The 23,170-nt window shown below is 57.1% G+C and overlaps 1 protein-coding gene across 1 annotated transcript in view; it reads left to right on the forward strand.

Moving 5' to 3' along the window:
* ZC3H7B (zinc finger CCCH-type containing 7B) overlaps window positions 1–21,190 on the forward strand; it is a 58,028-nt gene extending 36,838 nt beyond the window's left edge. Inside the window, exons 9-23 of the mRNA XM_003814622.5 lie at window positions 99–289; window positions 916–1,237; window positions 2,187–2,245; window positions 3,631–3,730; window positions 4,517–4,678; window positions 7,105–7,310; window positions 9,169–9,269; window positions 10,222–10,403; window positions 12,663–12,748; window positions 16,555–16,688; window positions 16,843–16,948; window positions 17,040–17,148; window positions 17,429–17,562; window positions 17,731–17,894; window positions 18,263–21,190. Coding sequence (XP_003814670.1) covers window positions 99–289; window positions 916–1,237; window positions 2,187–2,245; window positions 3,631–3,730; window positions 4,517–4,678; window positions 7,105–7,310; window positions 9,169–9,269; window positions 10,222–10,403; window positions 12,663–12,748; window positions 16,555–16,688; window positions 16,843–16,948; window positions 17,040–17,148; window positions 17,429–17,562; window positions 17,731–17,894; window positions 18,263–18,515 — 2,309 coding nt within the window. The 3' untranslated portion in view covers window positions 18,516–21,190. The remainder of the gene's footprint in view (window positions 1–98; window positions 290–915; window positions 1,238–2,186; window positions 2,246–3,630; window positions 3,731–4,516; window positions 4,679–7,104; window positions 7,311–9,168; window positions 9,270–10,221; window positions 10,404–12,662; window positions 12,749–16,554; window positions 16,689–16,842; window positions 16,949–17,039; window positions 17,149–17,428; window positions 17,563–17,730; window positions 17,895–18,262) is intronic.
* Window positions 21,191–23,170: the final 1,980 nt, after the last annotated feature.

Consider the following 23,170-nt stretch of genomic DNA (forward strand, 5'->3'; position numbering starts at 1 on the left):
GAAGGGAAGGTGTTGGATGAGCATCACGGGGCCCGGGACGCCTCCTCCACCCTCACCAAGCAGTGCTCCCCTTCGGCTCTTGCCCACCCCATCCGCAGACTGCTACGTGGACCCTCGAGGCTCCCCAGCCCTTCTCCCCTCCACGCCCACGATGCCCCTGTTCCCTCACGTTCTGGACCTGCTGGCCCCCCTGGACAGCAGCAGGACCCTCCCCAGCACCGACAGCCTGGATGACTTCTCAGACGGGGATGTCTTTGGCCCAGAGCTGGACACCCTCCTGGACTCGCTGGTGAGCCACACCACCCTCCTTGTGCTCCCCTGATCCCCTCTCCCCGCTGTGTCCCCATTGTCCCAGGGGTGGAGGGAAGGCCCCAATGCTCATGTCATGTGTCTCAGGAGGAGGCCTCAGTAGGGACTTGTTTGGTACAGAAATGAAGCTGCACACTGGGCACGGTGGCTCACGCCTGTAATCCCAATACTTTGGGAGGCCAAGGCAGCGGATTACTTGAGGTCAGGAATTCGAGACCAGCCTGGCCAACGTGGTGAAACCCCCTCTCTACTAAAAATACAAAAATTAGCCGGGCATGGTGGCACATGCCTGTGGTCTCAGCTCCTCAGGAGGCTGAGGCCGGAGAATCGCTTGAACCCGGGAGGCGGAGATTGCAGTGAGCCGAGATCACACCACTGCACTCCAGCCTGGGCAATGGAGCAAGACTCCATCTCAAAAAAAAAAAAAAGAAATGAAGCTGCAGAATGTCTGGCCAGAAGGGACCATAGTGAGCCCTGCTCCCACATGGGACAGGATGAAGCCAGGCGACAGGGTGCAGGTCTCCTTGCTTCCCCAAGTGCCTGATGCTGCCCAGGCCTGGGCAGTCCTGTTTTCCTCTGACCCCTCCCTCTGTCCCTGCCTCATAGTCTCTGGTCCAGGGTGGCCTGTCTGGCAGCGGCGTGCCTAGTGAGTTGCCCCAGCTGATACCCGTGTTCCCCGGCGGGACCCCACTGCTACCACCTGTGGTGGGTGGCTCCATCCCTGTCTCCAGCCCACTGCCCCCCGCCTCCTTCGGCTTGGTCATGGACCCCTCCAAGAAGCTGGCCGCCTCTGTGCTGGATGCCCTCGATCCCCCGGGCCCCACGCTGGACCCCCTGGACCTGCTGCCGTACTCGGAGACCCGGCTGGATGCACTCGACAGCTTTGGGTCGACACGAGGCTCCCTGGACAAACCTGACTCCTTCATGGGTAACGCCATGGGTGGGCCCGTTCAACCTCCCTGGACAGGTTGCACAGTGCTGTGGCCTCTTTGGTGCCTGGAGAGTGGAGTTGAGTTACAGATCTGTTTGTCCCCATCACTCCTTAGCAATCCTGGGCCATGTCTGTGTGTTGCCGTCTCTGCAGTGCTCAGCACAGTGTGGGGCTGGGCCTGAGGGGTGGGTGTCTTGTTCAAGATCAAGCAGAGGAGAGCTGCAACAGTCCAGGCCTCTAGACTCCCAGTCTGGTGCTCCCTGCCCAGCCTCCCGGGACCCTGGGTCACCAGGCTGGTGAGATCCCATGGGATGATCCTGAGGCTGCGGGCGGAGCACAAGGTCATGGCCTCCCACTGCACCACTCTGGGCTGGGTGCCAGGGATCCGGGGAGGAAGCCGTCTTGTCTAGGCGCTGGTGGGGCTAGCTTTCGGCAGTCGGACACAGCCCAGGGCACTCGACTGAGAGGGCTTAACGGGACTGTGGGGGCACGGAGGGGACTTCACTCAGCCTCAGGGCCAAAGGAGGCTTCCTGGAGGAAGTGATGACTAGGCAGAGTCTTGAAGGAAAAGTTCACCTGCCAGGCAGAGGAAGCAGGGGCACTAGCCTGGCATGGCATGGCGCGGGGCTGGCTGATGAGCGGAGCAGCCGGGGTGGGGGCCTTGGTCTCCGAGGACCTGGGAGCAAGCTAAGGAACTTGGGCTTTCTCCTACGGCAGCGGGAAGCCCTGGCAAGTTTAAGCAAAGAGTGGACACACTCAGGCTGGGAGGCGTCTTTGCCCCTGGGGAGTGGAAAGGAGAGGATAGAGTCAGGGGTTCAGCAGGAGTAGGAGAGGATGTGTGGCCTGGGGGCTTCTCCGAGTCAGCAATACATAAGGGGAAGCCCTAGGAAGGCCCCTCACGCCTCAGAGCCAGAGCCACTGACCCCTGTGTCTTCTCCCTGCCCAGAGGAGACCAACTCACAGGACCACCGTCCCCCTAGCGGTGCTCAGAAACCAGCCCCCTCGGTGAGTGACTTGAGTGGGGATCCAGGCCTCTCATTCCCTGCTGGGGGTTGTGGGTTCTAGAGTTGGGGAATGAGCCCTCTGCATGGGGTAAGGCACTGCATTCCCCACGGCGGGGCACTCCCAGAGTGGATGGATCAAAGATGATCACTTCGTGCCCTTCCTCACCAAGCCATATGCTGGGCGGGCACACAGAGGGCACCACTGCCCTTGTCTGATGGAAGAATTCAAGTCTCAGAGAGTGAAGTGACTTCCCCAGTGTTAGTAGCATCCCTGGTCTCCAGACTCAGCCCGGTCCTAAGTTTAAAAGAGCATCTGGGCCGGGCGCGGTGGCTCACGCCTGTAATCCCAGCACTTTGGGAGGCCGAGGTGGGCGGATCACAAGGTCAGGAGATCGAGACCATCCTGGCTAACACAGTGAAACCCCGTCTCTACTAAAAATACAAAAAATTAGCCGGGTGTGGTGGTGGGCACCTGTAGTCCCAGCTACTCGGGAGGCTGAGGCAGAAGAATGGCATGAACCCGGGAGGCAGAGTTTGCAGTGAGCCGAGATCGCGCCACTGCATTCCAGCCTGGGCGACAGAGCGAGACTCCGTCTCAAAAAAAAGAAAATAATAATAAAAGAACATCTGATGAGGGGCCAGGCGTGGTGGCTCATGCCTATAATCCCAGCACTTTGGGAGGCCGAGGTGTGCAAATCACAAGGTCAGGAGTTCGAGACCAGCCTGGCCAACATGGTGAAACCCCGTCTCTATTAAAAATACAAAAATTAGCTGGGTGTAGTGGCAGACACCTGTAATCCCAGGTACTCAGGAGGCTGAGGCAGGAGAATCGCTTGAACCTGGGAGGTGGAGGTTGCGGTGAGCTGAGAGCACGCCATTGCACTCTAGCCTGGGCAACAAGAGCAAAACTCCATCTCAAAAAAAAAAAAAAAAAAAGAGCTTGCTACACTCTGACCTACACTAGCTGTGTGGTCCTGGGGAATTTCCCTAACCTCTCTGAGTCTTGCCTTCCTCCCCATCTGCTGATGACTTGGGGGATTGGGGGAGGGCATGAGCACAGGCTGCAATCACAGCCCCTCCCATTTCTATGCTTTCACATTCAGCTTGCCTTCAAAGAAAGGCTCAGAGCCAAGACCCAGGTCACCCACTAGCCTGGGACCATATGCTGGGACCAAGGTGGTCCTGATATTTTAGACTCTTGGACCACATTATAAAGAACTCCCCTGGCTGGGAGGGTGGAGGAAGAGGAAGGGTCCTGGGCTGTGGTTTTGCTCTTGGGTAGGATGGGGGGGTCATAGAGCACTCCCCACTTCTGGTGCCCTGGCTGGCCCCAGTGGCCTCAGCCATCATCCAGTGCCCACAATGGCCTCCTTCCTCCTGTCACAGCCAGAGCCCTGCATGCCCAACACTGCCTTGCTCATCAAGAACCCCTTGGCTGCCACCCACGAGTTCAAGCAGGCCTGCCAGCTCTGCTACCCCAAGACAGGTAAACTTTCACCTGTAGACTCCACCCCTCTGCCCAGAGAACTGGGAATCTCAGGAACATGGGATCCCAGATCAAAAGAATCCCAGTGTCTCAGTTGGAGATAAGTGCCAGAAATCAGAAACCCCTCTGGGGCAGAAAAGGAAAGGGGCAGGAGTTTGGGGTCTGTCCCTGCCAGGCACCACCTTCACAGTCCTTTCTAGAGAAACACTAACATGGTCAGACTCACTAGAGAGTGAGGACAGTGGTAGAAAAAGGATGGGTAGGCCGGATGCGGTGGCTCACACCTGTAATCCCAGCATTTTGTGAGGCTGAGGCAGGCAGATCACTTGAGGTCAGGAGTTTGAGATCAGCCTGGCCAACATGGTGAAATCCTGTCTCTACTAAAAATACAAAAAGTAGCCAGGCTTGGTGGTGCTCGCTTATAGTCCCAGCTACTCGGGAGGCTGAGGCAGGAGAATTGCTTGAACCCGGAAGGCAGAGGTTGCAGTGAGTTGGGATCACACTACTGCACTCCAGCCTGGGTGACTGAGCGAGACTCTGTCTCAAAAAAAAGGAGGGGGGATGGGTGCCAAGAATGGGCTCCTTCGAGGGACTTCCCCCAGCACAGTCCCCCAGTCTCCAGGGAGCAAGTAGCCAGGAAGGGTGTGGTGGGAGCTGGCAGGAGGCCCTCAGAGGGGAGGTAGGTATATAAGGAGGGGGCTGATTCCTACCCACCGCATGGGCCTGCCAGCCATCACCCTTCAATTCTGCTTCCGGAATTATCATGTGTGTCCACCCTGCCCATAGGCCCCCGGGCTGGCGACTACACCTACCGTGAGGGCCTTGAGCACAAGTGCAAGCGGGACATCCTGCTCGGCCGGCTCCGGAGCTCGGAGGACCAGACCTGGAAGCGGATCCGGCCCCGGCCCACTAAGACCAGCTTCGTGGGCTCCTACTACCTGTGCAAAGGTGGGTGGGCTGCAGCGGGGCAGGCAGCACAGCTGGGGCCCAGCCCCTCCACCCCCAGCCGCTGCTCTACTCCCCATCACAGGTAGACAGAACAGGGGTGGGCCTCACAGCTGCACGGGAGGAGAAAGCCACGGCCTAGGCTCCTGGGGCCCGTGCAGGATGAATTCCACATCAGAATGAGCGTCTTCTTTCCTGAGCAGCTTCCAGAGGCAGGTGGGACACATTTGGGACATTCAGCTGGAGACCGAGCCCGTCACTGGCCTGTGCTCTGGAGTGTCAGGAGCGTACATGACTCTTAGGGGGCTGGCTTCTCTTACCACTGTAGGGCCCTGAGGGGCCGCGGGGCAGTGTGCCCAGCAGCCACATGAAGCATTTAGGACTGGCGCATGGTGAGGGCTCCATCCACTTGAGCTCTCTGTCACTCTTCTGTTGTCACTGTCCTCATTTCTGGCTCACATCAGCCTGGTTGGTATTTAATGGACATCCATCATGTCCCTGACTAGCTTCTTTCTGGTCCCAGCCAAGCGCCTTGGTCCCACTGTACGGCGATGTGTGAATAGTCACGAATTGTTAAGCCCTTCCCAGTGTAGCCCTTTCATTTCACCAGCATGCATCCTCACAGCTCTGGAGGAGGAAACAGAGGCTTTGAGAGTGCACCCACGGCTCTGCCTCTCCCCCAACCTGGCCCCTAGCAGTGGCCTGCCCAGGCCTCCTGAACTTGCTCCTTGTCCTCCCAGCAGCCAGGCTGGTCTAAGGACATGTCACTCTTGGGTCAAAGGCCTCCATCAGCCACTGCCCGTGGCCAGTGGGATGAAGTCCACATTCTGCAATAAGACCTACACGTGCCCGTATCCACCCCCTCACCCCTCTGCCCTAACCATTCCCCAAATGCACTGACCCTCCCTGATTCCGTCACACACGCTGTGCCCTTTGAGCCTAGTCACCCTCTGCTCCTCCTTCAAGCACCGCCTGAATCTTGGGAAGCCCTTCTCTGCGGTGCTTCCCCTTGCAATCACCCCCACTCCCACCCAGGGATCTGCCCCACTCCTCCAGGTCTGTGGCCTGTTTGTCCTTGTGCGCCAAGAGCCTGGCAGAGAGATGGGACAAGGCAGACTTAGAGTGGGAGGAGGAGAAAGAAAAACAGGTCCCACCCCCAGGAAACAGCAGAGCTCCAGGTTCTGAGCCACCTTTCCTCTCTCCAGATGGCCCAGCCCCCAGAAATTTTGTTTTGGTTTGTTTTTGTTTTGTGAGACAGGGTCTTGCTCTGTTGCCCAGGCCAGAGTGAGTGGTGCTGTTATAGCTCACTGCAGCTTCAACCTCCTGGGCTTAAGCCATCTTCTTGCCTCTGCCTCTTGAGTAGCTGAGACTACAGGCACATGCCACCACACCCAGCTTATTCTTTAATTTTTAACTTTTTTGTAGAGATAGCGGTCTTAATTTGTTGCCTAGCCTGGTCTTGAACTCCTTGCCTCAAGCAATTCTCCTGCCTCAGCCTCCCAAAGTCCTAGGATTACAGGCATGAGCCACCATGTCCAGCGCCCCCGCCAGCTTTATGTATTACCTCACTTGATTCCAACAACCCAGTCTCCTCCATTCATAGCAAAGACAGCTGAGGCTCGGGGAGTAATGAGGAATCCTAGCCCAATTCTGTCTGACGCCAAATTACATGCTCTTAACCATGCAGTGTTCTTTTCCTGGTGAATAATTATTTTTAAATCCCTTATATTTGCCAGGCACAGTGGCTCATGCCTGTAATCCCAGCACTTTGGGAGGCCGAGGGGGGTGAATCACCTGAGGTCGGGAGTTTGAGACCAGCCTGACCAACATGGAGAAACCCTGTCTTTACTAAAAATACAAAATTAGCTGGGCGCGGTGGCGGGTGCCTGTAATCCCAGCTACTCGGGAGGCTGAGGCAGGAGAATCACTTGAATCCAGGAGGCGGAGGTTGCAGTGAGCTGAAATCGTGCCATTGCACTCCAGCATGGGCAACAAGAGCAAAACTCCGTCTCAAAAAAAAAATCCCTTCTATTTATTTAGAGACTTGTATACTTCTACAAAAGCAGTCCTGTGGGGTGAGTGGGGTAGGAGTGATTACTGTACTCTGCAGGTGTGGAGTGCAGAAGCGGGCCTGGTGTTTGGAAAGGAATTTTCAGCCCTGCCAAGTCCTGGCAGCAGGGGGTGCAGCAGACCCTGCCTCACCTGCGTTGGGGTGCAGAAGGGGGCCTGGTATTTGGAAAGGACTTTCCAGCTCTGCCAAGTTCTGGCAGGGGGTGCAGCAGCCCCTGGCTCACCTAGCTGTGTTGGGGTGGAGCGAAGCCCTGCCTGGCTCATGGGGCCAGAGCCCCACAGGCCGCAGCAGGGTGGCGAGGGTGCTGCGGGCTGCTGTCCCCGCCTGGCGGAACGTGTGTCCTGTTGCCTCTTTGCAGACATGATTAACAAGCAGGACTGTAAGTACGGGGATAACTGCACCTTCGCCTACCATCAGGAGGAGATCGACGTGTGGACCGAGGAGCGGAAGGGCACCCTCAACCGCGACCTACTCTTCGACCCGCTGGGGGGTGTTAAGCGCGGCAGCCTCACCATCGCCAAGCTCCTGAAGGAGCACCAGGGCATCTTCACCTTCCTCTGCGAGGTACCGCCCACCCACCCACTGCCACCCCATAGGCCATGGCACAGACAGGGCTGGGGATGCTCCCTGGCACGGACCACCATAGGAAGTCAGCCCTGGAACCCGTGGGCTGTGGAGGCCTGGTCTTAGAAACAGTAGATCCTGGAGGGTCAGTAAGTCTGGGCCCTAGGATCCTATCTTGCTAGAGGCCAGATCTGATCCAGCCCCCTCATTTTGCGGAGGCAGAAACTGAGGCTGGAAAGAAAAATCATAACCCTCACACCTGCTCTTTTCTGACAGCCAGTCATAGGCCGGGCTTGGCACGTGGTTGTTTTTGTTTCTCATTCCTAGCCTGATGCAGTGGCTCACGCCTGTAATCCCAGCACTTTGGGAGGCTGAGGCGGGCAAATCAATTGAGGTCAGGAGTTTGAGACCAGCCTGGCCAACACGGTGAAACCCTGTCTCTACTAAAAATACAAAAATTAGCTGGGCGTTGTGGTGCACGCCTGTAGTCCTAGCTAGTTGGGAGGCTGAGGCAGGAGAATCACTTGAACTGGGGAGGCAAAGGTTGCAGTGAGCCGAGATCACTCAACTGCACTTGAGACTCCATCTCAAAAAAAATTAAAAATTAGCTGGGCTTGGTGGCATACGCCTCCCGTCCCAGTTACTCAGGAGGCTAAGGTGGGAGGATTGATTGCTTGCGTCCAGGAGGTAGAGGCTGCAGTGAGCCAAGATCGAACCACTGCACTCCAGCCTGGGTGACAGAGTGAGACCCTATTCCAAAAAAAAAAAAAAAAGATGTCATTTCCATCGTCACGGCAGTGCTGGCAGGCAGATATCCCCATTTTACAGATGTTGAGGCTGAGATTCAGGGTAGCGAGGAGCTGCCCTCAGCCACACAGACAGTGCCGTGCAGAACTGAGCTTCAAACCCGGGCAGCCTGTCCCTGGAGTCATGCCCACCTCCCAGCACCAGCTGCTGCTGGTGGTCCCCACAGCCAAGCCCCCAGGACACAGGCAGATCGAGGGCCTGTCCGGGGCTTCCCCCGCATCCCTTGTTGTGGGTATGATGTATTTGGCACTGCTTAGCCGTCCCAAGCGCCGTGTCCACGGCCCCACATCTCAGGCCTCCTCCACATGCCTTCCCTCGGCCCTGCTGGCTTCGGTGGCCATTGCGCTTCCCTGCCTGGGTTTGCCCTCCCCACAGGGCGCTGTCCTGTGTTTCTGGGCTTGGAACCTCTCAGCTGGACTCTGATCCCAGCAGCCCCACTGAGCTGTTGTTAATTCCCTCCCCAAAGCTGTCCCTGAAGACCCCGCTTGGCCTCCGGAGTGAACTTGGCCCGTCTCCCCACCCAGTCATAGCATGTTGAGGGCAGGGGCAGTGGCACGTCTGTGTCCATAGAGCAAGGGCTCCAGGTCCGGGTTGCTGGCAGGGTTTGGTGCCGCTCAGTCCAACCCTCATCCCTGGCACCACCAGCCCTTCCCCCAGCTCTTCCAGGTCGGGACTTGTGCCAATCCCCCACAGGGAGCATTGGCCTGGGAATCATAGTTCATAGCCAGGTGACAGCCTGTAGTTCATAAAGCACTTGCCATTCCTTTTTATCTTTTTTTTTGACATGAAGTAACCCCCTGCCTCAGGCATTGGGAGTGTTGGGATCAGAGGGAGGGAGGAGGGTGAGGAAGGGAGCCAAAGCCCAGGTCACCTGTGAGCTGGAAGCAGAGAGGCAAGACCACAGACCCTGGGATTCCCTTCCTCACTCCTCTGACCCAGGGCAGGGCTTGCAGGGACCCAGCTGTCCTTCCCCAGCTAGCTGTGTGGGCTCCCAGCTCACCCCCTTCCGAGGTGGCCATGCCAGGTCCCAGCCCTTCCCCTCCCTGGGCAGATCTGCTTTGACAGTAAACCCCGGATCATCAGCAAAGGCACCAAGGACTCTCCGTCTGTCTGCTCCAACCTGGCTGCCAAGCACAGCTTCTACAACAACAAGTGAGTGGGACCCTCAGCCCAGGCTGAGACCTAGGGGCCAGTGGAGAGTCCCCTCAGGCAGCTCAGATGGCTGAGGAAAGGCTGAACTGAAAGGGTGGATGTAGGGTGCAAGGAAAGGAGCAGAATTTGGGAATCAAATCCAGCCTCCAGCTGGAAAGGATGGGAATCACATTTGTCGAACATCTACTATATTCCAAGCGTCATCTTGGGTATGTTAATTATCTTAGCAATCCTGTGAGGGAGGAGTTACTGGCCCTGTTGTACAGAACAAAAAGCTGAGGCTTGGAAGTAGCTTACTTAGCTTACTCAGCTTACTCAGCAGACAGCAAGCGGGGGGCCTCGTCTCTGACTGTAGCCCAGCACCCTCCAATGTCATGACATCAGTGTCAGGCAGTGAGGGGAGGCCTGGGTCAGGTCTGGCACCACCCCTTTCTCCCTCTTGTTCCCCTTGGTTCTGCCATGGTGTGCATATGGAGCCCAGGGCCTGCAGTCAGACAGACCTGGGTCCAATTCCTGGGCCAGTCCTGTCTTACGTCCAAGCCTGGGTTTCCTCGTCTGTAAAGCTGATGATGCTCTAGGCTCCTGGGGCTGCAGTGAGGGTAATTAAGACTCCTGGCCCAGAGGACATGCTTGGTTAGTGTTCCTCAGGATGCAGGACCGGCTCTGCAGAATCAAGTTGGAAACCTGAGGGCGGTGCCCTTTGCTTGTTGGCAGCTCCATCTTTGAACCCTGGGGGAGGGACAGGAGTAAAGCAGCGCTGGGACCCAGGCCCAGGAGTGCCTGAGCATAGGAGCCCTGTTTCTGCCCTCCTGTGTCATCCATGGCCTGGATTTGGTACATAGATCAGGGGGTGCCCAGGGAGAGCCTGGCACTGGGAAGGTGGCCCTACCAGGAGAGAAGGTCAGAGGGGCTGCGGACTGCATCGTGCCCCTCCTGCCTGCCCGCCCGCCAGGTGCCTGGTGCACATCGTCCGCTCCACCTCCCTCAAGTACTCCAAGATCCGCCAGTTCCAGGAGCACTTCCAGTTCGACGTGTGCCGCCATGAGGTGCGCTATGGCTGCCTGCGGGAGGACAGCTGCCACTTCGCCCACAGCTTCATCGAGCTCAAGGTCTGGCTGCTGCAGCAGTACTCAGGTGAGGGGCAGGCGGTGCAGGTGGAGGGCAGGTGACTCAGGTGAGGGGTGGGCGGCGCAGGTGAAGGGAGCGCAGGACTGACTGGGGTGACAGGCCAGGGCCCCATGGTCGCTGGAGGGGGCTTCGGGAGAGTTCAGGAGAGGTGGCTGCGGGGTGGGCTCTCTGTGTGTCCCAGGCACCACAGAGGAGAGAAGCTCCGCTCTCAGGGCGCTTCCAGGCTCGGAGATCTGGGTTTTTCCCCTCGTAGGCACCGTCCAGGGAGCACGGAGAGGGGAGAGGAGCACCTGGGCTCCTGCAGCAGCACCTCTGCTTGCTCCCTGGGTGGTCGGCAGCAAGTCCCCGCTCCTCACTGAGTCTCCAGTGCTCATCTGGGAAATGGGGAGCCCCATCTCTTCCTCACAGAGCTGCTGCGGGGATTGGAAGGTGTTCTCCACTCACCCACCAGGGATTTACTGAGCACCTTCTCTTGTCAGGGCATTCAGCCATGGTCTAGTCGAGGCCCTTACTTTCAGAGAACCTACATTTATAAGTGGGGGCCAGACAGATAATATATCAACAGGTGAATAAATCCTGTATTCCATCCATTCTAGGATGCACATTTACCCCTACTGCCTGTCATCATTTAATTAGCAGCATTTTGTGGGGCGGGGATTTAAAATATGGTACATATAACATTCAGTGTCTGCTTAGAGTTGATGAAATGCAGTGGTAGCATTTCAGGCGTGCCTCAGTGTTATGAGGAAGATAAAGCCGAGCAATGGGACAGAGACAGACTCGGGGATGGGAGCATTTTAGGTAAGATGGCTGGGAAGGCCTCTCTGAGGAGGTGACTTTTGACCAGGGAAGGGCGGGGAGTGCATTCCAGAAGAGGGACCAGACTGAAGGCTCTGAGGCAGGAGCAAGCTCCGCACAGAAAGGATGGTCCCTGGGGGTAGAGCAGCTTAGTCAGTAGAAGGGGAATGAGGCCTGAGAGGTTGGAGGGGACTGAGCATGTAAGAGTCTCTAGGCCTTAAACAGGAACAACTGGGGTTGTTCTAAATATGATTTACAGTGTCTGGAGGAGGGTTTTAAGTGGGTGGAGTTATATGATCTGATCAGTACTTTGCAAAAGTCACTCTGGCTGCTGGGTGGAGATCGAGGAGCAAGGGCAGAAGCCTGGCGATCAGGGAGGGTGGCTCGGGCCAGGGTGGTGATGCTGGAGGTGGGAGAAGTGGTTAGATTCTAGGTGTATTTTGAGGGTGGAGCCAACAAGATGTGTTGATGGATCAGATATGAAGTATGAGACAAAGGAGAGCGTCAAGGTGGACTCCAAGATCAGAGCAACAGGAAGAATGGGGCTACCATGTTCTAAGAGGGGGGAGGCTGTAAGAGGAGCAGCTCAGGCTCAGTGTGGGACGTGGGAAGTCTGAGCTGCCTGGTGGACTTCACATGGAGATGTTGGAGGCAGCAGATGTGGGGATCTGGAGGTTCACAGGAAAGGTCTGGCCTGTAGATACATACTTGCAGATCATCAGCAAGAAACTGGATGTCAAGTGCAGTGTCTTGCCCCAAGTAAGCACCGATGATGATTAGCTGTCGTGGAGCAGGGGCCATAGGTCAAGGTGGAAGGCCACATCTGTTGTGGGAAAGACGTGAGAAAGATGGAGAGCGCTGAAAAGAGGGCAGGCTTCATGGAAGAGTTGTGAGCTGGATCTCCAAGGTCGGGCTCAGTGGCAACAGTCTGAGGCTGGCGGGGAGACAGACTGGGGAGTCCATGCCACCAGGCTGGGGTATTTGCCCTTTGGGGACTGGCAGTAAAGAGCCGTGGTACCACAGTGAACCGGTGAGCCAGGCTGGGCAGGCATGGAGCCCTAAGTGCCAGTGAGGCCAGGGGCTGCCAAGCAGGCACTAGGCTTGCAGCCCTGTTGAGGGAGATGGGGGTCAGGGAAGGGTGCTGAGTCACCGGCCCAAGAGACAGGGTCACTGGCATGGGAGCAGAGGACTCCCTACCACAGTACAGAGCCAATATCTTTCTACTGCATTTTCCCACTCTTGGCTGCATTTAATTCTTTCACTTCCAGTGAGGCTCGGAGCAGGTCTTTGTTCCCATTTTGCAGATAGACAAAGTGGTTCCCTTGTACCCCATGTCTTACTGTGGCTGGGCTGAGAATAGGGCTCCTCCAGCTGGGCCTCGGGGGGCCCTGGCACCTCGTGGACCCCCTGCCTCCCTCCTTGATGAGCACCTTGAAAGATGCCTGTGTCTGCCCCCACCCTCCCCAGGCATGACCCACGAAGACATCGTTCAGGAGTCTAAGAAGTACTGGCAGCAGATGGAGGCGCATGCGGGGAAGGCCAGCAGCAGCATGGTAAGGCCTTCTGATACTATGCCATTATTCAGATTTTGTGAATTGTCCCCAAATTACAAAGAGGAAAGCTCTAATTTTACAATAGAGAAATGTTTACAATGGAGGCACCTCGAATAAGTTATGAAAGTAACTTGGATAATGTACACATTCAGCTGTTGTGTCTCATTTTATTTTATTTTATTTTATTTTATTTTGAGACAGGGTCTTGCTCTGTCACCCAGCCTGGAGTGCAGTGGTATGATCATGGCCCACTGCAGCTTCCACCTCCTGGTCTCAGGTGATCCTCCTGCCTCAGCCTCCTGAGTAGCTGGGATTACAGGCATGCACCACCACACCTGGCTGATTTGTCTATTTTTTAAGACCATGGGTCTGGGGATGTGGGGCTTGCCATCTTGCCCAGGCTTATCTGAAACTCCTGGGCTCAAGCAATCCTCCCACCTTGGCCTCCCAAAGTGCAGCGATTACAGGCATGAGCCTTGTCGTGTCTCTTTTTCATCTCCCTTGATGAAGAAACGGTTCTTTAGTCTTTGCCTTGTGTTGCATTGAGGTTTTTGAAGAGCCAGATGTTTTGTAAAAGGTCCATCCCTCTGGGCTCGTGTGAGTTTCCTCATTCCACAGAGGTGATGTCGTGTTCTCAGCTCACACATCAGGGGATGCGTCATCTCAGTGTGTCCCTTCACTGGTGACAATCTAATTAAACTTTCATAACTTGATTCAAGGTGCCTCCATTGTAAACATTTCTCTATTGTAAAATTAGAGCTTTCCTCTTTGTAATTAAGACTATACTTTCAGGGATCATTTCTATAGTTTGTAATTAATAAAGGTCTTCAGAGGCCCGGCGCAGTGGCTCACCCCTGTAATCCCACCAGCCTTTGGGAGACTGAGGCGGGCGGGTCACGAGGTCAGGAGTTCGAGACCAGCGTGTCCAACATAGTGAAACCCCATCTGTACTAAAAATACAAAAAATTAGCTGGGCGTGGTGGCGGGCGACTGTAGTCCCAGCTACTCGGGAGGCTGAGGCAGGAGAATCATGTGAACCCGGGAGGTGGAGGTTGCAGTGAGCTGAGATCACGCTGTTGCACTCCAGCTAGGGCGACAGTGTGAGACTCCGTCTCAAAAAAAAAAAAAAAAAAAAAAAAGTCTTCAGGAGGCCTGGCGTGGTGGCTGACGCCTGTAATCCCAGCACTTTGGGAGGCTGAGGTGAGCGGATCACCTGAGGTCAGGAGTTTGAGACCAGCCTGGCAAACATGACGAAACCCCGTCTCTACTAAAAATACAAAAAAATTAGCCGGGCATGGTGGCGGGCACCTGCAATTCCAGCTACTTGAGATGCTGAGGCAGGAGAATTGCTTGAACCCAGGAGGCAAAGGTTGCAGTGAGTTGAGATTGTGCCATTGACCTCCAGCCTGGGTGACAGAGCGAGACTCCATCTCAAAAAAAAAAGGTCTTCAGGAGAAATACGTTGAGACCTTGTAAATATCCCAGTACTGCTCGGACTGACACCACTGATTGTGGTATCCCCTCCCATCCCTCCTGATCTTCGCCATGGTCCTGAAGAGAGCATGGGATTGTGGCATTTGCAGATGGGGAAGCTGAGGCTGAGAGATTGTTAGTGACTTGCCCAGGGGCACACTGAGTGGGGCAATTCCCAGGTTCTCTGACGTCCTGTCCAGGGCTCGCTCTTCTCCCTCCCCACCTGCAGCATTCCTGTCCATCACCCCCAGGCAGGGATCAGAACCCTGGCCCTCGTATCTCCTGGGGTGGGTGTGAGGCTCACAGGAGCCAACCTAAGCTGCCCTGTGCTCACATCGTCCCCGGGTGGTGGGATCACTGTAACCGTAGATGACAGTGGAGGACCCTCGGGCTCAGAGGGGTGGGCACAGCGCCCAGGAGACAGTAAGTGTGAGATGAGGCCTCCGTGCCATCCAGGCATGAGCACTGACCCTTTCATCCACATGAGGCCACCCGCTGATTAACTTGGGGGAAGGCTGGGCCCCTGGACCCTTCAAGAGGCTGACCAGGGTGTGGCAGGGAGCAGGGCAGGCTGCCGGGGGGTCCCTGGGCCAGGCTGGCTGGCAGGGCTGCCCACCACCTCGAGCATTCCCTTGCTCCCTGACTTCTTTGTTCCTGGTCCTCTTCTCTTTTTGTCCCCTCTTCCTGGTCCCTGCTGCCCTCCATCAGTCTCCTGTGCAGTCCTCTTTTCCCCTCCCCATCTGTTTCTTTTTCCTTCTGGCCGGGAGCCTGGCAGGGAAGGAGTGAGGGGCTGATGGGACCTTTTCAAGAGAGAACACTAGCTGGGTGTGGTAGCGCACCTGTAGCCCAGCTACTCAGGAGGCTGTGGCAGAAGGATCCCTTGAGGCCAGGAGTTTGAGATCAGCCTGGGCAACATAGTGAGACCCCTCTTGCCACCTGCTATGGCAAGGAGCTGGTGAGACTATGCAGTCATCAACGTGGGCATGGGGTCTGGCTCTGAGGGAGGAGCTCAGGACTACAGTGGCTGTCATTAGTGCAGTGGCTAAGCCACCATACCCTCGGTGCCCCCTTTATCTCGCCCAGGAAATGGTAATAATGCCTTCCTCTCACGCTTCTTGTGAGAATGGAGGGGAACACCCAGAAGTCAGTAGCCACACGGGTCCACTTGTTGCCTGCTCCAGTGCAGGCCGTCCCACGCGTAAAGGCATGACCTCACCTTATCATCAGGGTCACACATGTGTTATTCTGGGGCTGAGCAGCCCATGAGTTGTCCAGCGCCAGGCCAGGGGTCAGTCAGCAATGAGGACAGCTCCTTCCTGCTCCAGGGCAGGCCCTGGGCAGGGCAATGCTGGGGACACGGTGGGGAGTAGGCCACAGCTTCTGTGGGGGAGTTCCTATGGCAGGAGGATCATGCCCAGCAGCCTGGAAGAGCAAGGGGTGACCCTGCACTCGAGGCTCCTGGGAAGATGGGGAGGCTTGAGGTTACATGAGGGAGAGGGGACAGCTGGTGCATTCACAGAACAGCAGGATGGCCAATGTAGCCAGCTGAGGGGGTTCAAGGTGGCAGGAGACAAGGCAGAGTGAGCATTTTTCCTACCTCTGGCCCCCAACCCTGTCCCGGGGTACAGAAGAGCAGGCCAAAGGCTGGGGCGTAGGACAGAGAAGGAACGTGGTGGGTGGGGCCTTAGAGACCAGCAAGGCCTTGCCCTGGAGGGAGGGCCAGAGACCAGGGCCACTCAGACGCCTGTCCCACCGCCCAAGGCTGACTCCTGCCACCACCACCCCACCCCCGGGGTGGCTTCCCATCTCCTGGACCCCCCGCTCTACAGGTTCGGCACTCAGAGCCGGGTGAGTCGGTCAACAGGAGCAGTTTAGAGACTGTGGGAGCTCACTGAACGGACAGCTGCAGCTTAGGAAAGCTCTGGGGCAGGCTTCCCACAGGAGATGCGCTTGAGCTGAGTTTTGAAGGATAGTTTCTAGAACAGGCTGGATGAAGAGTGGAGGAAGGGCAGCGGGAACAGCCTGTACAAAGGCAGGGAGGTGCGGCGGAACGGAGCTTTGCCATGGGAAATGCAGCATCCACAAAGCAGGCCTCCCAGGGAGTTGGGCGAGGCAGGGACCAGCCACAGAGGGTGGAAAGAGGAGCCCCGTTCCAGGCCTGGCTCCCCTGGGAAGCCCTTGGGCCTGCAGTTGGGAGGTCACTGCCTACCAGGAAGACCCGGGAGCAGACCAGCTTATTCCAAGGCTCTCCCAGAGGACACCTGTGTGGAGACTCCAGGGCCTCAGGCCTGGTGCCTGCAGCTTCACCAACCCCCCTCCCCATCCCCCCACAGGGTGCCCCGAGGACACACGGGCCCAGCACCTTTGACCTGCAGATGAAGTTTGTATGTGGCCAGTGCTGGAGAAACGGGCAGGTGGTGGAGCCTGACAAGGACCTCAAGTACTGTAGTGCCAAGGCCCGGCACTGGTGAGTGGGATGCCAGGTGGGGGCTCAGGTGGGATGGGGCCACCCTACCACCACAGGTGTGGAGGCCAACTGAGAGAGGCCAGGGCTCTCCACAGAGGTCACACAGCACACAGGCTGTGCCCTGACCTCTCCCCAACCCTGCTCTGTCCTGCAGCTGGACCAAGGAGCGGCGGGTCCTTCTGGTGATGTCCAAGGCCAAAAGGAAATGGGTGTCAGTGAGGCCACTGCCATCCATTCGTAACTTCCCACAGCAATACGATGTGAGCGCTGGGATGGGGGGCTGGGGGTCCCCCAGGAGGCAGCGATGCTTTCCAGCGGGACTCAGAGGATCTCCCCACGCCCACCCCACAGCTCTGCATCCATGCACAGAATGGCCGCAAGTGCCAATATGTGGGGAACTGCTCCTTCGCACACAGCCCGGAGGAGAGGGACATGTGGACCTTCATGAAGGAGAACAAGAGTGAGTGGGCAGACGGGGCGGGCGGGCCCTCCCCCGGTGTCTCTTCAGTGCTGAACGTCTCAATTCACCAGCGGGCCCAAGAGCGTCCACTGCACCCCTTTGCTACCTGGGCCCTTCTCCACCTGCCCCATGCCGGGCCCTCTCTGAGGCCAGGCCCTGAGGCTGAGCGGCCTATCAGCAGGACTTGGGACGCCCACGGCTCCCAAATCAAGTGGGGACCATGGGGCAGAATGGATGGAGAAGCCCCTCAGCAGGTGCCCTGTCCCTGTCCCCTGCCCAGTCCTGGACATGCAGCAGACCTATGACATGTGGCTGAAAAAACACAACCCAGGGAAGCCTGGGGAAGGGACCCCCATCAGTTCTCGGGAAGGGGAGAAGCAGATCCAGATGCCCACGGACTACGCGGACATCATGGTAACGCCCCCGCCCTGCATGCTCGGGGCTGCGGTCGGGGCTGTGGTCTGAGCCTCACCTGGGAGGGGCAGCCTGGAGGGCCCAGCCGGCCAGCGCTCAGCCTCTCCGAGGTGGGTGGTCCGGGCAGAGGTGTGGGGGAGCAGGCACCCATGATGGCTGTGCTCCCAGATGGGCTACCACTGCTGGCTCTGCGGCAAGAACAGCAACAGCAAGAAGCAGTGGCAGCAGCACATCCAGTCCGAGAAGCACAAGGAGAAGGTCTTCACGTCCGACAGTGACACCAGCGGCTGGGCCTTCCGCTTCCCCATGGGCGAGTTCCGGCTCTGCGACAGGTGCTCCTGGGAGGGCAGGGCCTGGCGGGACATGGGGTGGCCCGAGGAGATGGAGTCCCTGGCCAGCTCTGGCTCCTCTTGGCCTGGAGGTGGTGTGCAGGGAGTGGTGAGGCTTGGCTGTGACTGCAGCCGTGGGGCTGGTGGGGAAGGGTGGATGGGAGGGCTGGGCTCAGACCTATCTAGACCTTTAATTTGCAGCTGTGGGGCAGATCCTAGAGAGGGTCAGGACACCCAGGTTTTCCCTGAGCTGGGACCCAGCTGCCCAGGGAGAGGCTTGTCTTCGGGGAGGTCAAGCGGCCGGCCCCAGATTGACAGCCTGGGGTGGGAAGGGCACAGAGCTCGGGCAGTGAGCCTCCTGCCACCCACAGGCTCCAGAAGGGCAAAGCCTGCCCAGATGGGGACAAGTGCCGCTGCGCCCATGGACAGGAGGAGCTCAACGAGTGGCTGGACCGGCGCGAGGTGCTGAAGCAGAAGTTGGCCAAGGCTCGCAAGGACATGCTGCTGTGCCCACGGGATGACGACTTTGGCAAATACAACTTCCTGCTGCAAGAGGACGGGGACCTTGCCGGTGCCACCCCAGAAGGCCCTGCTGCTGCTGCCACCGCCACCACTGGGGAGTAGGGCCAGGTGTTGGCCGTGGGTGAAGTCCTGGGGTCAGGGGGTGGGGTGGGGCCAGAAGGCCTGATAGAAGGGTCAGGGCAGGCCAGGGGGGTGGGGGGCCGCCCTCATCAGGCAGCCCCCAGCCCCCTGAGGCCCCGTCCATCTTCTCCCCACCACCGCCCCGGTGTGCGTACCCAGGCGCACGTGCTGCAGCCCCCGGAGGCCCCGCTGAAACCTGGGCTGCCCTTCCCCCACCCCCACGGCTCTCCTGGTTGAGGAGGGAGGGGCCTGGCTGACCCCTCCAGCTTCAGCCTCCAGCTTTAACTTCTGTCTGCTCCTAATGGGGGCCCAAAGCTCAGGGCTGGGGAGCCTGGGGTCCCCACTTGAATCTGCAGCAGGAGGGTCCTTCTCTCCCTGGCCCGTCCTCCTCCCACCCCCTCCCCCTGGGGGCAAATCAGGACACAACAGAGGGCGGAGGCCCCATTAGCTTTAAAATGTAGCCCCAGGATGGAGCTGGGAACACTGTACTGGTCACTTACCCTCTGGGGCCTCAGCTTTCCCTCCAGAAGGCTGGGAGGAGGTGGGCTAGATGATCTTTGGAGCTTAAGGAGTCCCGGCCCTTTCTCTGATGCCACCACCTGAACCCTGCTCCCTCGTGGGCCAGTGAAAATAGACTGTAGGTCCTCAGAGCCTTCAGAGATGATCCAGCCCAAACCCCATTTTGCAGAGAGGAAAACTGAGGCCTAGAAGGGAGGAGTGGTCCACCCAGGGTCCCAGCACAAGGCAGAGCTGGGATGAAAACAGGGCTGAAAAGACTCAGGGCCAATTACTGGCTGAGCCCACGGTCCCCTCAGCAGGGATGCGATGGTCTCTGAATCGGTGTGCAGCTGGGGTCCCAGGCAGCGCTGCCTGGGGGCTGGGGAAGGGAGGCCCAGAGGAGGGCTGGCCATGTGAGCACCCTATGAAGGGACCACCCCCTCCCAAGGATGGTCCCTTTGGGTGCAGCAGCAGAGGTCGCCTCCTGACATGCGCTCTGGGAAAGGTGGCAGAGGGCAGGACACCATGAGCTCAGGATCTGTGTGAGGTGTGGGAGGTGGGAAGGGTGAGGGTCTGGGGGAATGCGGAGAAAAGGGAGGCTTGACCCCGGGCACCATGGGCCACTCCAGGATGGAACACGGCCCCTCTTTCTTGGGGACCCAGTATGTCCTCTCCTCTAGACCCAGACATACAGTTATAACCGTCTGTCCTAGCCCCTCCCTAATCCCTGGCCCTACCAGCTGTCTGGGACTTCAGTGGACCCCCAGCCCCTGCCCCCACTCACCAAGGCCTCGCTCGTCCCTCTCGTCTGACATGTCTGTGTGCACCCCCCTCCTCTCCACCCTACCTTCCATCAACCAGGGCAGATCCACCGTGCCCTGGTTCCCCAGACATTCCAGAATGCCCCACACCATTGGCACAGGAGTGGGGCAGCCCCGGAAGGAACCAGGGATTAGGCTGTAGGGGGGTGAGAAGGAGAGAAGGGACCACCCCATTCTTCTCAAGCAAGGATTGCCAGCGCGCGCTGACACAGTGATGGGCTGCCCAGGGCTGGAGGGGACGCTGTTCCTCCCGCCGCCACTGCCCAACCTTTCCTGATAATCGTGGCATGCACTCTTTCCTCTTCCCTGCCCCACCCCCTGGCCGCAGCAGGCCAGCACTGCAGAGTTTGGGTGCTGGTGGTGTGGCTGTAGGGGAGGGGAGACCACACCCAAGGTGGGGGCTGTGGCCATGTGTGGCCGTGATGTCGATGATACTCGTTTTCCCTGATCCGTGGTGTTGCAGTCCGTTGTCACCAGCCTTGTTTCTAGTGTGTATATATGTCGCCCCCGTGATGCATATATACACAGGTATTAAATATATCGCTCTATATAATATTATATATGTGTGTGGTATCCAAGGAATCACTTTTATGAGGGCTAAAGATAAAGAATTTGGCCAGAAAATGCAGCCATCCTTGTGTGATTAGGAGGGTTTCAGGGGCCACTGGACTATTTGCAAGGTGACAGGGACTGGAGCCATGGCTCAGAGGTGATTCGGGCAGCCAGGGACAGGAGCCACCCTCCCCAGGCCCAACTCTGCTAGCTTCCCAGACCACCCCCATCCAGTGCGGAGAGAGTGGGAGTGCTCAGGGAAAGAAGGTGATTTGTATTTGTCTCCCCGCTGAAAGGAACAGGATTCAAGTCCAGAGTTTTCATCTTCAGCCTGTGATCTGTCCAGGGACCCTTGGGATCTGGGGCTTCCTGGCCTGGCCAGAGCTGGAGCCCCCACAGGGTAAGGAAGAGAGAGTGGGAGGCAGAGTGTGATGGGGAGGAGGGACAGGAAGACCCTTTTAATGATGAGGGTAACTATTTCAGTTGTGAGCCTTCTAGGGCCCCAGGCTGGGAGGCTCAGAGGGCTGAATCTGGGACCTGTGTTCCCCCCCGGCAGGCAGGGACAAGATGGCATGGCAAGCATGGGGGCGGGGTGGGTGGGGAGGGATGCTGCATTTCTCAGCTGGGCAGTAATCAATTTAATGGTCCTTTAAAATGTCTGTGTATTAAAAATTTAAGAATACCACACTTTAATATTAAATATTCATAAGGTCTAGTATCTTGATAATAATGTAGATGTTTTAATAACAATTTTTGTCCTTCTTAAAATAAAATGAAAGAAACTTGCTTCCCTTAGCCTTTGTTCTAGAAAATAAACTTGTGCACTTTGACCTCTGTCCCCGAGATGTCGCTCCTGTTCCTCCCCACCTGGTACTTATATCCAGGGGCCTTAGCTGCTCTGTCCTCATGGGACAGACCTGGCCGGTACTAGCTACTCTGAGGAATGCTAAGCATTCCGAGGGGTGAGGGGCAGGTCTGTGTCCCTGTGTACACACGGAGGCCAGCCGACCCTGGCTTCGGCAGCATCTCACTGGCAGCGACACGCTGCCACTTGCCACCCTTCCCTGGCTCATCTGCAGCTTGCCTGCTCTCAGCCTTCCACGTGGGGCTGCCAGCGGTGCCCACACTTCCCTACATTTACACTGCAGTGTGTGCCCAGCTGGGTTCCAGGACCCACCTCTGCCCTTTCTGGAGGTGGCTCTTGCAGGAAGGCAGGGACCATGCCTCGCCTATGATGCCCAGTGTGATCCCGACTGCAACCCTGGCTTCTGTGAACCCAAGGGAGAGTGAAGTCACAGAGGTCCAGTTTCCTCATCTTTAAAAGGAGCTGGGGGGGTGGATGGGCACAGTGGCTCACACCTGTAATCCCAGCACTTTGGGAGGCCGAGGTGGGCGGATCAGCTGAAGTCAGGAGTTTGAGACCAGCCTGGCCAACATGGTGAAAACCCGTCTCTACTAAAAATACAAAAATTAACTGGGCATGGTGGCACATGCCTGTAATCCCAGCTACTTGGGAGGTTGAGGCAGGAGAATCGCTTGAACTCGGGAGGCAGAGGTTGCAGTGAGTTGAGATCGGTCCACTGCATTCCAGCCTGAGTGACAGAGTGAGACTCTGTCTCAAAAATAAATAAATAAAAGGAGCTGATATATTAGATCTGGAGTTCTCAGGGACTCAGTCTGCTGGGGTGGGAGGTACTTTGTCAAATCTTTTGGATTGTGCATGGCTGCAGGTGATAGAGGGGGTCCCATAGGGAGGGACTGCTCATGTCCAAGAGCAAGCTCTCACCAGACAGCTTTTTTTTCTTTTTCTCCTTTTTTTTTTTTGAGACAGAGTCTCACTCTGTCACCCAGGCTGGAGTGCAGTGTCACGATCTCGGCTCACTGCAACCTTCACCTCCCAGGTTAAACTGATTCTCCTGCGTCAGCCTCTTCAGTAGCTGGGACTACAGGCACCCACCACCATGCCTGGCTAATTTTTGTATTTTTGGTAGAGCCAGGGTTTCACCATGTTGGCCAGGCTGGTCTCGAACTCCTGACCTCAAGTGATCCACCCGCCGCCTTGGCCTCCCAAAGTGCTGGGATTACAGGCATGAGCCACCACCATGCCCGGCTTCCCAGACAGCTTTAAACTGCAGTGTGGAGTGGATCAGGACAGCGGTTCGGGACCAGAGAATTGCCTGAAGACGGAGTCATTTGGGCCAGGTGTGCAGTAGACGCTCAGATGCTTAATAAATGATGGCACGAGGAACAAAAGCAGCCAGCTTTATTGAGCATCTTGGTTGCAGCAGGTACTGTGCAGCTAGTACATCCGTCCCTCACAGCAACTGTGGAAGTTCACTGTCCACATTTATAGCCCAGAGAGTTTCAGTGAAGGTTCCAAGGACCCTCAGGAAGGAGGCAGAAAAAAGATCGAGAACCACTGGGAACTGGGTATCGGCAAACGTCCCTTCCGCCCTGACATTCTGGAATTCACAGCACCTCTGGATGCACTGTGAAAAACCGAAGTGGCGTGGCAAGGCAGAGTTCCCGGAAGAAAAATACAGACTCATGCTTAGGCTGGAGAGATCGCGTGCCTGCATCAAGACCTTCCCTGGGTGACTCACTCCTGTAATCCTGCCTTGGGAGATCAAGGCAGGAGGATCACTTGAGGCCAGGAGCTTGAGACTAGCCTGAGCAACAGTAAAACCGTATCTCTACAAAAAAAAAAAGTAAAATTAGCTGGGTATGGTGGTCCACACCTGTGGTCCTAGCTACTTGGGAGGCTGA

Source organism: Pan paniscus, chromosome 23, assembly GCF_029289425.2.
Source record: "Pan paniscus chromosome 23, NHGRI_mPanPan1-v2.0_pri, whole genome shotgun sequence".
Lineage (NCBI taxonomy): Eukaryota > Metazoa > Chordata > Mammalia > Primates > Hominidae > Pan > Pan paniscus.